The following is a 13,784-nucleotide window of genomic DNA, read 5'->3' as shown; positions in this document are numbered from 1 at the left end:
TAAAAATGTCTTTTATCACATTTTTAATCAAAATATTAATTTTTCATTTTATTGTGATAAAATATATATCATTTATCATTTTCACAATTTTAAGCATTCAATTCAGTGGCATTAAGTACATTCATATTGTTATTATAACCATCTAGCTCCAGAATTCTTTTCATCTTGCAAAACTAAAACTATACAATTTAAACAAGTCTTCATTACTTGCTCCCCATGGTAGCTGGCAACCATCATTGTATTTTCTGTCTCTATGATTTTTGACTACTCATAATACCTTGTACAAATGGGAACATACATTATCTGTTCTATGACTGGCTTGTTTCATTTAGCATGATGTTCTCAATCCACATTGTAGTATATATGAAAATTTTCTCTTTTTTTTAAAGGTGAGACAATTTCCATTTTGAGTGTGTGTGTGTGTGTGAACATTTTCTGTTGATGGCACTGGATTATTTCTACTTTTTGGCTATTGTGAATAGCCAATTATACATTGGTATATAAATATTTGAGTCTACTTTCAATTTGTTTATATACCTAAAATTGCTGGATCATATGGTAGTTCTAGTGTATTAAGACAATAATCAAGATATTAAGGATACTTATTATTTCTAAGGATTTTAATTGTCAAAGTAGAACAATACTTATATCTCTCTATATTAACAATATATCTTTATTTATATCCAGATCAATATCCAGTACATTATAGGTTTATGTTATTTAAACTCAATTTGGATTTTTTGGGGGGTACTGGGGATTGAACCCACAAGTATTTTACCACTGGGCTACATCCCCAGTAGTTTTTATTTTTATTTTTGTTTTGAGACAGGGTCTCAATTAAGTTGCTGAGGCTGGCCTCAAACTTGCAATGTTCCTAGACCATATATTATGCCATAGGGCAACTCTTAGTAAATATAAAGGTGTGGAGAAGATACCATGCATCTTATCTGATCATAACGGAATGAAACTGGAAATCAATGATAAAAGAAGAAAGGAAAAATCCTGCATCACCTGGAAAATGAACAATATGTTACTAAATGATCAACGGGTTACAGAAGACATAAAGGAGGAAATCAAAAAATTCTTAGAGATAAATGAAAATACAGACACAACATATCAGAATCTATGGGACACAGTGAGAGCAGTTTTAAGAGGGAAATTCATTGCCTGGAGTTCATTCATCAAAAAAAGAAAAAAACCAACAAATAAATGAACTCACACTTCATCTCAAAACCTTAGAAGAGGAAGAGCAAAACAACAGCAAAGGTAGTAGAAGGCAAGAAATAATTAAAATCAGAGTGGAAATCAATGAAATTGAAACAAAAAAAAAACCATTGAAAAAATTGATAAAATTAAAAGTTGGTTCTTTGAAAAAATAAATAAGATCGACAGACCCTTAGCCATGCTAATGAACAGAAGAAGAGAGAGAACTCAAATTACTAACATACAAGGCAATATCACAACGGACACTACAGAAATACAGAAGACAATTAGGAATTATTTTGAAACCCTATATTCCAAGAAAATAGAAGATAGAGAAGATATTGATAAATTTCTTAAGTCATATGATTTGTCCAGATTGAGTCAGGCAGATAAACACAATTTAAACAGACCAATAACAAAGGAGTAAATAGAAGAAGCCATCAAAAGACTACCAACCAAGAAAAGCCCTAGACCGGATGGATATACAGCGGAGTTTTACAAAACCTTCAAAGAAGAATTAATACCAATACTTTTCAAGTTATTTCAAGAAATAGAAAAAGAAGGAGCTCTTCCAAATTCATTCTATGAGGCCAACATCACCCTGATCCCGAAACCAGACAAAGGCACTTCAAAGAAAGAAAAATACAGACCAATATCTCTGATGAACCTAGATGCAAAAATCCTCAATAAAATCCTGGTGAATCGAATACAAAAGCATATCAAAAAAATTGTGCACCATGATCAAGTAGGATTCATCCCTGGGATGCAAGGCTGGTTCAATATATGGAAATCAATAAATGTTATTCACCACATCAATAGACTTAAAGATAAGAACCACATGATCATCTTGAAAAAGCATTCAACAAAGTACAGCATCCCTTTATATTCAAAACACTAGAAAAACTAGGGATAACAGGAACTTACCTCAACATTGTAAAAGCTATATATGCTAAGCCTCAGGCTAGCATCATCCTGAATGGAGAAAAACTGAAGGCATTCCCTCTAAAATCTGGAACTAGACAAGGATGCCCTCTCTCACCACTTCTATTCAATTTAGTTCTCGAAATACTAGCCAGAGCAATTAGACAGACAAAAGAAGTTAAAGGCATAAAAATAGGAAAAGAAGAACTTAAATTATCACTATTTGTGGATGATATGATACTATATCTAACAGACCCAAAAGGGTCTACAAAGAAACTACTAGAGCTAATAAATGAATTCAGCAAAGTGGCAGGATATAAAATCAACATGCATAAATCAAAGGCATTCCTGTATATCAGTGACAAATCTTCTGAAATGGAAATGAGGACAACCACTCCATTCACAATATCCCCCCAAAAATAAAATACTTGGGAATCAACCTAACAAAAGAGGTGAAAGATTTATATAATGAAAACTACAGAACCCTAAAGAGAGAAATAGAAGAAGATCTTAGAAGATGGAAAAATATACCCTGTTCATGGATAGGTAGAAGTAACATCATCAAAATGGCAATATTACCAAAAGTTCTCTATAGGTTTAATGCAATGCCAATCAAAATCCCAACGGCATTTCTTGTAGAAATAGATAAAGCAATCATGAAATTCATATGGAAAAACAAAAGACCCAGAATAGCAAAAACAATTCTAAGCAGGAGGTGTGAATCAGGCGGTATAGCGATACCAGATTTCAAACTATATTACAGAGCAATAGTAACAAAAACAGCATGGTACAGGTACCAAAATAGGCGGGTGGACCAATGGTACAGAATAGAGGACACAGAGACCAATCCACAAAACTACAACTTTCTTATATTTGATAAAAGGGCTAAAAGCATGCAATGGAGGAAGGATAGCATCTTCAACAAATGGTGCTGGGAAAACTGGAAATCCATATGCAACAAAATGAAACTGAACCCCTTTCTCTTGCCATGCACAAAAGTTAACTCAAAATGGATCAAAGAGCTTGATATCAAATCAGAGACTCTGCGCCTGATAGAAGAAAAAGTTGGCTCCGGTCTACATATTGTGGGGTCGGGCTCCAAATTCCTTAATAGGATGCCCATAGCACAAGAGTTAATAACTAGAATCAACAAATGGGACTTACTCAAACTAAAAAGTTTTTTCTCAGCAAGAGAAACAATAAGAGAGGTAAATAGGGAGCCTACATCCTGGGAACAAATTTTTACTCCTCACACTTCAGATAGAGCCCTAATTTCCAGAATATACAAAGAACTCAAAAAATTAAACAATAAGATAACAAATAACCCAATCAATAAATGGGCCAAAGACCTGAACAGACACTTCTCAGAGGAGGACATACAATCAATCAACAAGTACATGAAAAAATGCTCACCATCTCTAGCAGTCAGAGAAATGCAAATCAAAACCACCCTAAGATACCATCTCACTCCAGTAAGATTGGCAGCCACTATGAAGTCAAACAACAACAAGTGCTGGCGAGGATGTGGGGAAAGGGGTACTCTTGTACATTGCTGGTGGAACTGCAAATTGGTGCGGCCAATCTGGAAAGCAGTATGGAGATTCCTGGGAAAGCTGGGAATGTAACCACCATTTGACCCAGCTATTGCCCTTCTCGGATTATTCCCTGAGGACCTTAAAAGAGCGTAGTACAGGGATACTGCCACATCGATGTTCATAGCAGCACAATTCACAATAACTAGACTGTGGAACCAACCCAGATGCCCTTCAATAGATGAAAGGATAAAAAAAATGTGGCATTTATACACAATGGAGTATTACGCAGCACTAAAAAATGACAAAATCATGGAATTTGCAGGGAAATGGATGTCATTAGAGCAGATTATGCTAAGTGAAGCTAGCCAATCCCTAAAAAACAAATGCCAAATGTCTTCTTTGATATAATGAGAGCAACTAAGAACAGAGCAGGGAGGAAGAGCAAGAGGAAAAGATTAACATTAAACAGAGACATGAGGTGGGAGGGAAAGGGAAAGAAAAGGAAAATTGAATGGAAATGGAAGGAGACCCTCATTGTTATACAAAATTACATATAAGAGGTTGTGAGGGGAAAGGGGAAAAAAACAAGGGAGAGAATTAAATTACAGCAGATGGGATAGAGAGAGAAGATGGGAGGGGAGGGGAGGGGAGGGGAGGGGGGATAGTAGAGGATAGGAAAGGTAGCAGAATACAACAGTTATTAATATGGCATTATGTAAAAATGTGGATGTGTAACTGATGTGATTCTGCAATCTGTATATGGGGTAAAAATGGGAGTTCATAAGCCACTTGAATCTAAAGTATGAAATATGATATGTCAAGAGCTATGTAATGTTTTGAACAACCAATAAAAAAAATAAAAACTTGCAATCTTCCTGCCTCAGCCTCCCGGCTCCAGTTGCTGGGATTACAGATGTGTACCTCTGTGCTTAGCTTAAAATCAGAATTTTTGTTTTACTTCTTTCATCTTACATCTTTGCTTTCATACCAAAACACTTGGTGAGGAATGAGAATATTGAAATATTTCCTAATTACATGTTTGTTTTATCTTATATTACTTACTTCACAACTTCAGAATAACAATACAAATACTGCCTCCACCATCATGGTTATTGAAGCAGTTAAATCTTCTCTAGCTCATGTTCTTCAAATTCTCCTGTACCATATTTTATAATTATACCATATCTATGTTGTCAAAGAATACATCCATCATACACTATTCTCTTACTCTACATGTTTTCCCCTTTCAATTTTTCCTTTTCTCATTTTGTTTTAGTTTTTCAGTATTCTGTATTTAATACTTTTCTCTAGTTCTTAGAATATCTTTGTATCAACAGTAATTTTGGTTATCTGAAGCTTATTATTTAGTAACTTCCTCAGGAAGGGCTAATTGGAATAATACTTCCTGAGTTTCTTACATGTTAATTATATTTAGTCTGTGACCTTTATAGTGTAGATCACTTTTGCTTGGTATAAAATTCTTGGCTAAATTTACTTTCTTTTGGTGTCTTAAATATGTTACTACATTTTCTCCCAACATAAAATATTGCTAAAAATGTCTTATGGTAATCAAACTTTTTTTCCAATTATTTTGTTTTATGTCAAAATACACATAACAGAACTTGCTGCTTTCATTTTTAAGTGTACAGTTCAGTGGCAAAAGTAAAACTCTATACTAATTAAACAATAAGTTCTCATTTCCACTTCCCTGTAGCACTGGGAAACCACCACTTTTCTTTCTATCTTTGTAACTTTTGACTACTCTAAATATAAGTGAAATCAGGTAGTATGTAGACATTGTGTTGTGTCCATCTACAAAAAAGATTCTCTCTCTCTCTCTTAAAAAAAAAAAGATTCATTGAACTTGTAGCATGTGTGAGAATTTCTTTCCTTCTAAGGCTGAATAGTATTTCACTGCATGTGCAGTTTACATTTTGCTTATCTTCTTTTCTGCTAATGGACATTTGGGGTAGGTTTCACTTTTTGGCTCTTAAATACAGTGCCATTATAACATGAGTGTACAGATGGATCTTTGAGACCTGTAGGTGATCAGCAGTCAGATACAGGTTAGGATAAGGCAGAAAGATGGCTATTTTAAGTTGTTATGACAATGTCCAGGAATAACTCTTTGAGGAAGTGAGATATAGGCATTGGCAAGACAGTAGCAGGAGAATTAAACTATGGAGCTCAAACTGGATAGAAAAAGAAGGGAAGAAAAATGGGAAAGGAAGGCAGAAGGTACAATACGGTTATGTCTAGTTTATGTGAGAAAAAGTAAAAGACTTAGGAGCATTGGGAATAACAATGAAAGAGTTAAAGAATTGGGGGTTGAAGTCAGAGGCTGGAGTGTTTAAATTTAGGTGCTATTTTAATGGGAGGAGCTATCTTGGTCAAGGTAGTCTCTGTGGTGCTGCCAATAATAAACCCCAACCCTCAGAGTTTACACATTAAAAGTTTATTTATTTTTTATTATACATAGCCCAATGCAGATGTCTCTGGTTAGATGGTTGGGTGATACTCCTCAAAGTTGTGAATTGGGAATCTAGGCTTTTTTTTTTTTTTTTTTTTTTTTTTTTTAAATCTAGTGGCTCCTTGAAGTTCCTCCACTGGATTATTTTTATAACCCTCTGATCTACCCCATCCTTAATTATTGTTGCAACATACTGTTATGAGATAAGATTGGAAACACAAAGGTTAATGGAATTCCTTCTTAATTATTTCATCTGGAAACGAACACACATAATTTCTGCACATATTTAAGTCATGAGAACCTCTCTTATGTCATCATTTAAATGCAAATGGATCTGGGAAGTGTAGTCCCTGTTTAGAAAACTTTCCAGCAATACCCTTGTGTGATGGATGACAGAATTCAGAAGTCAACTATAATTGTTTTCAGGGCTTGAGGAAAAACAAGTTCTGAGTATATGACAACAGCAAACAGGGATAGGACAGATGTCAACTGGTTGGTGGGAGCCTCAAACAAACGGGAAACATAATGATCAACCAATGATACTATGAGTTAGGGAGAGCATCAGCTCCACACCTCACATTTAAATATATGGGGTAAGAGAGAGCAAAGGGATATTCTCTCAGGAAGTTCTACTGAAGAAGGATGCAAGAGTGTTTAGCCCTAAGGTATAATGAAAAGGTTTGAGAAGGAAGAGAGTAATGGGATTCTGAACCAAGGTAATAGAAGATTACAGTAGTTTAAGGATGAGACTCTGGGGAGGAAGTAGGGTAGAAGGTATGACATGTTGGGTGTTGAACAGTATAGGAGGAATGTGTGGTTAAACGGATTTATTTGGTTACATATCACAAGACAATAAGTTCTTACAGTATTCTGGGAAGTGGCAAGTGGAGCTCCGTTCTCTTGGCGGCCATGTAGGCAGGTTGTACCTCTTGGTTATTAGACTGTTTGGTAGAGAAGACGATCAGTTTGGAAGGAGTCATTCCTGGTTTTGTTTGAGCCTGATATCTCTGGGCAATCTTAGGAATCAATGCTGATAACTTCTGGAGGGGTTCCTTCAAGGGCAGAAAGACCCACTCAGGGAGATAAAGTATGGTGAGTGGGAGTTGTAAGGCCTCTCTGTCATGTCCCTACAAATTGAAAGGATAAAATAAGGGAAATTCACAGAGAAGGCAGAGATTAACTGGTCATGGAGGATAGGAGATGGGAAGACATTGAAACCAAGGTCAGAAGGGGCAAATGATGCAAAGAAGTTAAGAAATTTGAAGCCTGAGATTCTCCATTTGATTTAGCACAAATGGGACAAACATCCCACAACCGAAATTTGATCCATTAAACATTAAATAGAGTTTGGAGAGAAAAGAAAATACTCATATATAATTGCATCACTCTTGTATAAACATTATTTTTTCCTCACTCCTTTATATGTGTTTTATATGACAATAAATTTTAGTTGTCGACGAATTTAATATAGAAGTGATTTTTTTTGGACCCACTGCGTCCTGGTTCTACTTCTTTAGATCTTTTACATATGGATTTAAAATAGAAAGACATGTCTAATTACATGTTAAATCATGTTTAAATTCAAAGATATCATACCTGCTTCATAGTTTTAGTAAAACTATAGTCATGCCTGCCATGAATTTCCCACAATATGAAATTTACTTGGATGTCTTCAATAAAGCCATTATCATCAAATCTAAAAGAAAGACCAAAGACAAAAACAATAATTGGTGTGAAATAGAGGAGTTTAAAGTCCTGGCTTTCAAGTCCAATGGGCACAAGTTTGAATCCTGTCTTTATCACTTATTAGCTTTGTGATCCTGGGAAAGTTACTTAAACTCTTGAAGCCTCAGTTTATCTTATCTGTCAAATACTAGTGCCTGCTATATAGGTCTATTTTAACAGATGAATGAAATCACAGGTATTATTCAAGAAAAAAAACCCTAATATAAATTAATATAAAATTGGAGCCATAGCTCCCTTTGCTTTAGTAAGGACCATATGTGGACAAGGGTAGCTGAGGCCTGCTGTCTAGGACGGGAGGTGAGGAATGGAGGGGAGAGCAAGGCAAATATCCCTGAGGTCATTTAATTAAAAAAAACCTGTCATTTGCCTATTACACATCAGAGAATGAAATCACAGAAATACTATGAGCACTGAGATTTGCATATTTCCCAGGAGAAACCAGCTGGAAGATGTGACTGAGTCCCAAAGGCTCAGCAGCATGGGCAAGGGGTAAGGTGAGGCTGGTCTCTACCAGCAGTAGACACCAGCACAGCTCTACATGAGCAGGATACGCCTTCCCTAGTTCTGGGTCTGGGTACATAAGCCCAGCTGGGCTTCGAATATTTCCCGGAGACTCTGAGTTTTCAAAGAGATGTGGTTTTCAAAGATTTTTTTCCCCCTTACTACCATGTAAATATAGGGACTCAAGACCAAAGCTAAGGTGAAATTATTGATAAAGCCATACCTTTGCATACTAGAACTGGTGACTGTAAAAATAGTTGTTATATGACTTCTTTCTCCATCAGTTATTGCTCATATTTCTGAAGGAAATTGTCCCCCTTACCCTTTGGGTGGAATTTTCACTTAGGATGTTGGTCTCAGGCACTACTTCTAGGCTACCGAATCTTGCAGTATTGCCCCACTTTTTGATATAATGTCTCATTTGATAGTTCTGTGCAATTCACAGAAAATAATAGGTCCTTGACAGTGTTTCCTTTTTCCCTGTCCAAATCATCTTGGAGTTGTTGTGGCTGGCTTTCAGATCTGCTATAAATGGCTATCATTCAAGCCTGGTTATAAGAAGCAGTTATTGACCTATTCTCACAAATTGGATGAAAAAAGTTTAAGTGTCAAAAAGTAATATCTAAGAAGCTACTTTTTATTTCCATATTAATTAGTTTTGAGAAATCATAAAGAGATGAACTCAGAAGGTCAGTACTCAAACAGGCATGACTAGCTAGGAACTGGCGTATTGGTGCTTGACTTCTTGGTGTCAGAGTGGGGGTCACAGAGAATTCTGAAACTCTAAGCTCTGGGCTCTTTGCAGAAAAAAAATCCTATGGACACACACACACACACACACACACACACACACACACACACTTTTGTAGTTTCAGAGTTGGGTCAGGATTAGCAAAGCTTTAATTCTAGCAGCCTTTGAGGAGAAGGATTTTTGTTTCATCTTCTGAAAATCATGAAGTTCTTGACATTACGAACTGGTTGCAAAGCCACGTTTTACTTAAAAAAACAAAAAACAAAAAGGACTGTGGCTATGGCTTATTGATAAAGCTCTTGCCTCGAACATGTTAAGCACTGGGTTTGATCCTTGGCACCACATAAAAATAAATGAATAAAATAAAGGTATTGTGTCTATTAAATAAATAAATAAATAAATAAAAATCTATTTGGACCATGTTAATTGTCAACTCTCAAAAGAGCAATGAGCTATAGTGTCCTCTAGTGGCAATAATGATGCATTGCATGAGCCATAATTTCTGGGTTTATAATGATCTTTGATAATGTTTTATTTATTTCATTGAGAATAGATGACAAAAGTACTTGCCAATGTAAACATTGTTTCTGTTCATTAATGTTCATTAGTGTAAAATAGAATACTAATATAACCTGAAAAAATTCAGAAATGCACAGTTTGGGCTAATTTCTGACAATTGATAATTATTCCACTAAGGTAGTTCCTCTTTTGGTATTGAAGAAACCTCGCTGTTGATTTACATTCATTAGATACAAACTTTGTGGATATCCCATTATATTCACTATGTCTTTTATTTTCTGTATTTGGATACTTTAACATCTTGGACTTTGCTGACACTAGAGGGATTACCTAGCAATAAAAAAACAACCTTCCAGGAACTCTCATATTTGAGCCAAGCAATCTACACTGCATACCCCCAATCACCTCTATCCTTCAAGCTGGACGTATGATCCAACTGGAATGGTTTATGTTCCCAGTGGGATCACATTTCCAGGACTTGTTTCGCATCTTATTAGCATTTAATGGTAAATTTATTATCCTTTTATCTGTAAAATTCTGCCCAACCTTGTTCCTGAGCCATTCTCTCTTAGCCGGTGGACTAATAATTTCCCAGTGGTCACAGTTCCACTGATTCTCAAAACTAATTAATTAATTAGCACCTGAAATTATGTCTGACGAATACCTGGTTGAATACTCTGTTTGCATCTATGTTTTGCTATAATTCAATATATCTGGACACTAAGCTTTATTAATCTGACAGTAGTTGGCCTCTAATATTTGGTTGATTATCCTAGGAGAATTGGAAGCAAAAAGCTCTATCAATTATTTTGAGTAGCAGAGACACGAATAAGTTGTCTTTAGAAAAATGTGCTACTGCAACTCCAAAACAGTGCTGCTCCAATCATCTATTCTCAACCTCAACTTCTTCCATCATCCACATGTCCTTGACCTCTTGGAGACTGCCAGTTTCCCAATCCTCCCTGCCTCCAGTGGCAGTTCCCTCCAACACTTTTGTCACCCCCTCCTTACGCAGTCAGGATCTCAGGTTATCTGACCCCCTCTCTGACCAGCTTCCTAAATTCACTCATGTCTTCTTCCTCTTGTACTCAACATCTAAACCAAACCTTGGGTGTTATAATATGACTTCTTTAGAAAGTCAGCATCCATGGGGATTGGACCCATTTACCTCAACTGTGCCTTTGATGCTCTCCTGTAATCTTTTGACTGGTCCTTCCTCAGCCCTTCTCATAGTAACCTTAGTAACCTTTGACATCTTCCTCAAGGCCCCTCCTCAATGCCTCCCTTTTCTCAGTTTGTAGAGGACTCTCCTTTCTATGTTATGTGAGGAAGCTGAGGCTATAGGACATGATCTTTCTCAACTCCTGCATTCTTATCTCCAAACCAGTCAGTTTTTACATTCATTTTTACTCTTTCCCCCCACCCCCAAGTCTTAAAGGATGAGTTCTTCCCCTTTTAACCTTGATTTTTGGCTTTTGATCCTATTTCCTCAGTTTTTTCATGGGCCTTGTTCCTATAGCATATTTTCATTATGAAAATATTTCAAATATGCAGAAAAACAAAAAATAATGTAAAAATCATTACATCTCATTTCTACCCATGTTTTCTGCTTTTCTTACATGCAGGGATCCATAAATCTTATGTAGTATTACTTTTTGGATTTGAAAACATACACAAATGATATTACATTATGTCTACTCTTCTCCATTCAATATTAGGCTTTGGGGTACAGCCTTTGAAATTTCTAGTCTCTTATGTTCTGTTTTTCTCAGCAGCAGCTCCCTCTTTACCTTTTAACTTGAACTACGGCATCTGATTTTCCTCTCTCACAAGCTTCCTAGTTCATAATTCTAACTAATTATATAATTTATCCATCTACTCTTTCATTAATCGGCTTTTAGGTTGTTTCCAAATTTTCCCTAATATGAAAAAATTTTCATCTATTTACAGTGAAAATATGAAAAGTCTTACATATATAATGTCTTTCACTTTTGCCAAAATGCTCTTCAAAGTGGCTGTAGTAGCTATCTAAGAGTTTTATACACTTACACAAATGTTTTAAAGCAGCTATACAGAGGAATTTCTATTGTTCTACATTCCTGGCAAAACACAGTAGAGCAAGATTTTAGTTTTTTTCCCATTCTGATGGATGTGAAATAGTATGTTATTTAAAATTTTTCATTTTGTTTATTACTAAAAACATCTTCTTGAAAGAGTTAAGTTTGCAGGCCTTAGAAAACCAGGCTGGCAAGGTTGACGCTTAGGTGGCATCTAGGAACTTGGATTTGGGGAGGGTTCTCTCCATTCCTCTGTGGTTTATTATGTTATTTACACTTTAACAATTTATCTTTTTTACTTTGTTTATGGTATTTTTAACTATAGATAAATTTTTCATTGTGGCAAAGTATAACATAAAATTTATCATTTTAAACGTTTTTAAGTGTATGGTTCAGTGACATTAAGTACATTCACATTGTTGTGTTACTATCATCACCATCCATCTCCAGAACTTTTCATTTTGCAAAATGAAATAACTAAATTACTCCCTATTCCACTTATCTAAATAACTAAATAACTCCCATTAATCAACTCCCTAGTCCACTTATCTCTCAACCCTGGCAACCATCATTATATTTTCTGTCTCTGTGAACTGACTTCTCTAAATACCTCCTATGAGTGGAATTGTACAGTATCTGTTCTTTTGTGACTGGCTCACTTCACTTAGCACAATGTCTTCGGGATTTTCTGGTGTTACTACACAGAGTCAGAATGGTAATTATTAAGAATACAAGTTACCATAAATTGTTACAAGCTGTCTGTGGGCTGTGTGTGGACTATTTTGTGCATAGTAACCTCCTGAGGGGATGAGTCTGGGACTGGGAACTCCCACAGGAATTGACTGCCTGATACAGGTGAACTTCCCCCTCAAGGTCTGCCTAAGATCCCACACAGCACTTGAGATGGGTGTGACTTGCTGAGATGTCAATCTGCTGACTGCAAGACTCTGCCCTTGAAACTTTATCCCTGCCTTTGATGTACCCCATTAAATAAATCACTAGAGCTATTTTCTCTTTGTCTAGTTAAGAACCCATGTGGACTAGTTTTTGTGTTCTATTATTTGTCAGTTATTAGAGATATTAAGATTTAGGGTGGTTTCAATTCTTCTGGGCAGACTCCCTACCCCAATGAGACTCTAATAATCTTCCATACCAAAAATAAATGTTGGCAGGATGTGGGGAAAAAGTTACATCAGACATTGCTGGGGGGACTGCAAATTGATACAACCACTCTGGAAAGCAGAATGCAGTTTCCTCAGAAAACTTGGAAAGGAACCAACATTTGACCCAGTTATTCCATTCCTCAATATATAACCGGAGAACTTAAAATCAGCAAAATATTGATGTAAGGCTGCCATGTCAATATTTATAGCAGCTCAATTCACAATAGCCAAGCTATGGAACCAAACTAGGTGCCCTTCAACAGATGAATGTATAAAGAAAATGTAGTATATGGAATATTGCTTCACCATAAAGATAAATGAAATTATGGCAGTTGCTGATAAATGGATGGAACTGGAGACTATCATGCTAAGTGAAATAAGCCAATCCACTCAAACCAAAGGCTGAATGTTCTCTCTGATATGGGGATGCTAACACACAATGAGTTGTGGGGGAGGGAAGAGTAGAAGTTCACTGGATTAGACATGGGAAATGAAGGGAAGGGAGAGGGGATGGGAGTAGAAAGACAGTAGAATGAATCCAACATAACTTTCCTATATTCATATATGAATACACAACCTGTTTAACTCCACATTATATAAAACCACAGGAATGGGAAGTTATATTCCCTGTATGTATAGTATGTCAAAATACTCTTTATTGTTATGTATATCTAAAAAGAACAACAAAAAAGATTTTATTTCATTATATGTCAGAATTTTCTTCCCTTTAATGCCAAATAATATCCTATTGTGTGTACATAGATCCTCCTCAACTTTTGATGTTATGTCCCAATAAACCTATGATAAGTTGAAAATATCATAAATGCATTTAAGATGCCTAATCTACTGAACAGAATAGCTTAGCCTAGCCTAACTTGAATGTGCTTTGAACACTTACATTAGCTTACAGTTGGGCAA

At 35.9% G+C, this 13,784-nt stretch overlaps 1 protein-coding gene across 1 annotated transcript in view; it reads right to left on the bottom strand.

The window, feature by feature from the left end:
* Window positions 1-13,784, bottom strand: part of Catspere (catsper channel auxiliary subunit epsilon) — a 175,712-nt gene that overhangs the window by 23,751 nt on the left and 138,177 nt on the right. The window contains exon 19 of the mRNA XM_076872903.1: window positions 7,726-7,825. Within this exon, the coding sequence (XP_076729018.1) occupies window positions 7,726-7,825 (100 nt within the window). The remainder of the gene's footprint in view (window positions 1-7,725; window positions 7,826-13,784) is intronic.

This window comes from Callospermophilus lateralis, chromosome 13 (genome assembly GCF_048772815.1).
Source record: "Callospermophilus lateralis isolate mCalLat2 chromosome 13, mCalLat2.hap1, whole genome shotgun sequence".
In the NCBI taxonomy this organism is placed as follows: domain Eukaryota; kingdom Metazoa; phylum Chordata; class Mammalia; order Rodentia; family Sciuridae; genus Callospermophilus; species Callospermophilus lateralis.
This window is presented reverse-complemented; position numbering and strand designations above follow the sequence as displayed.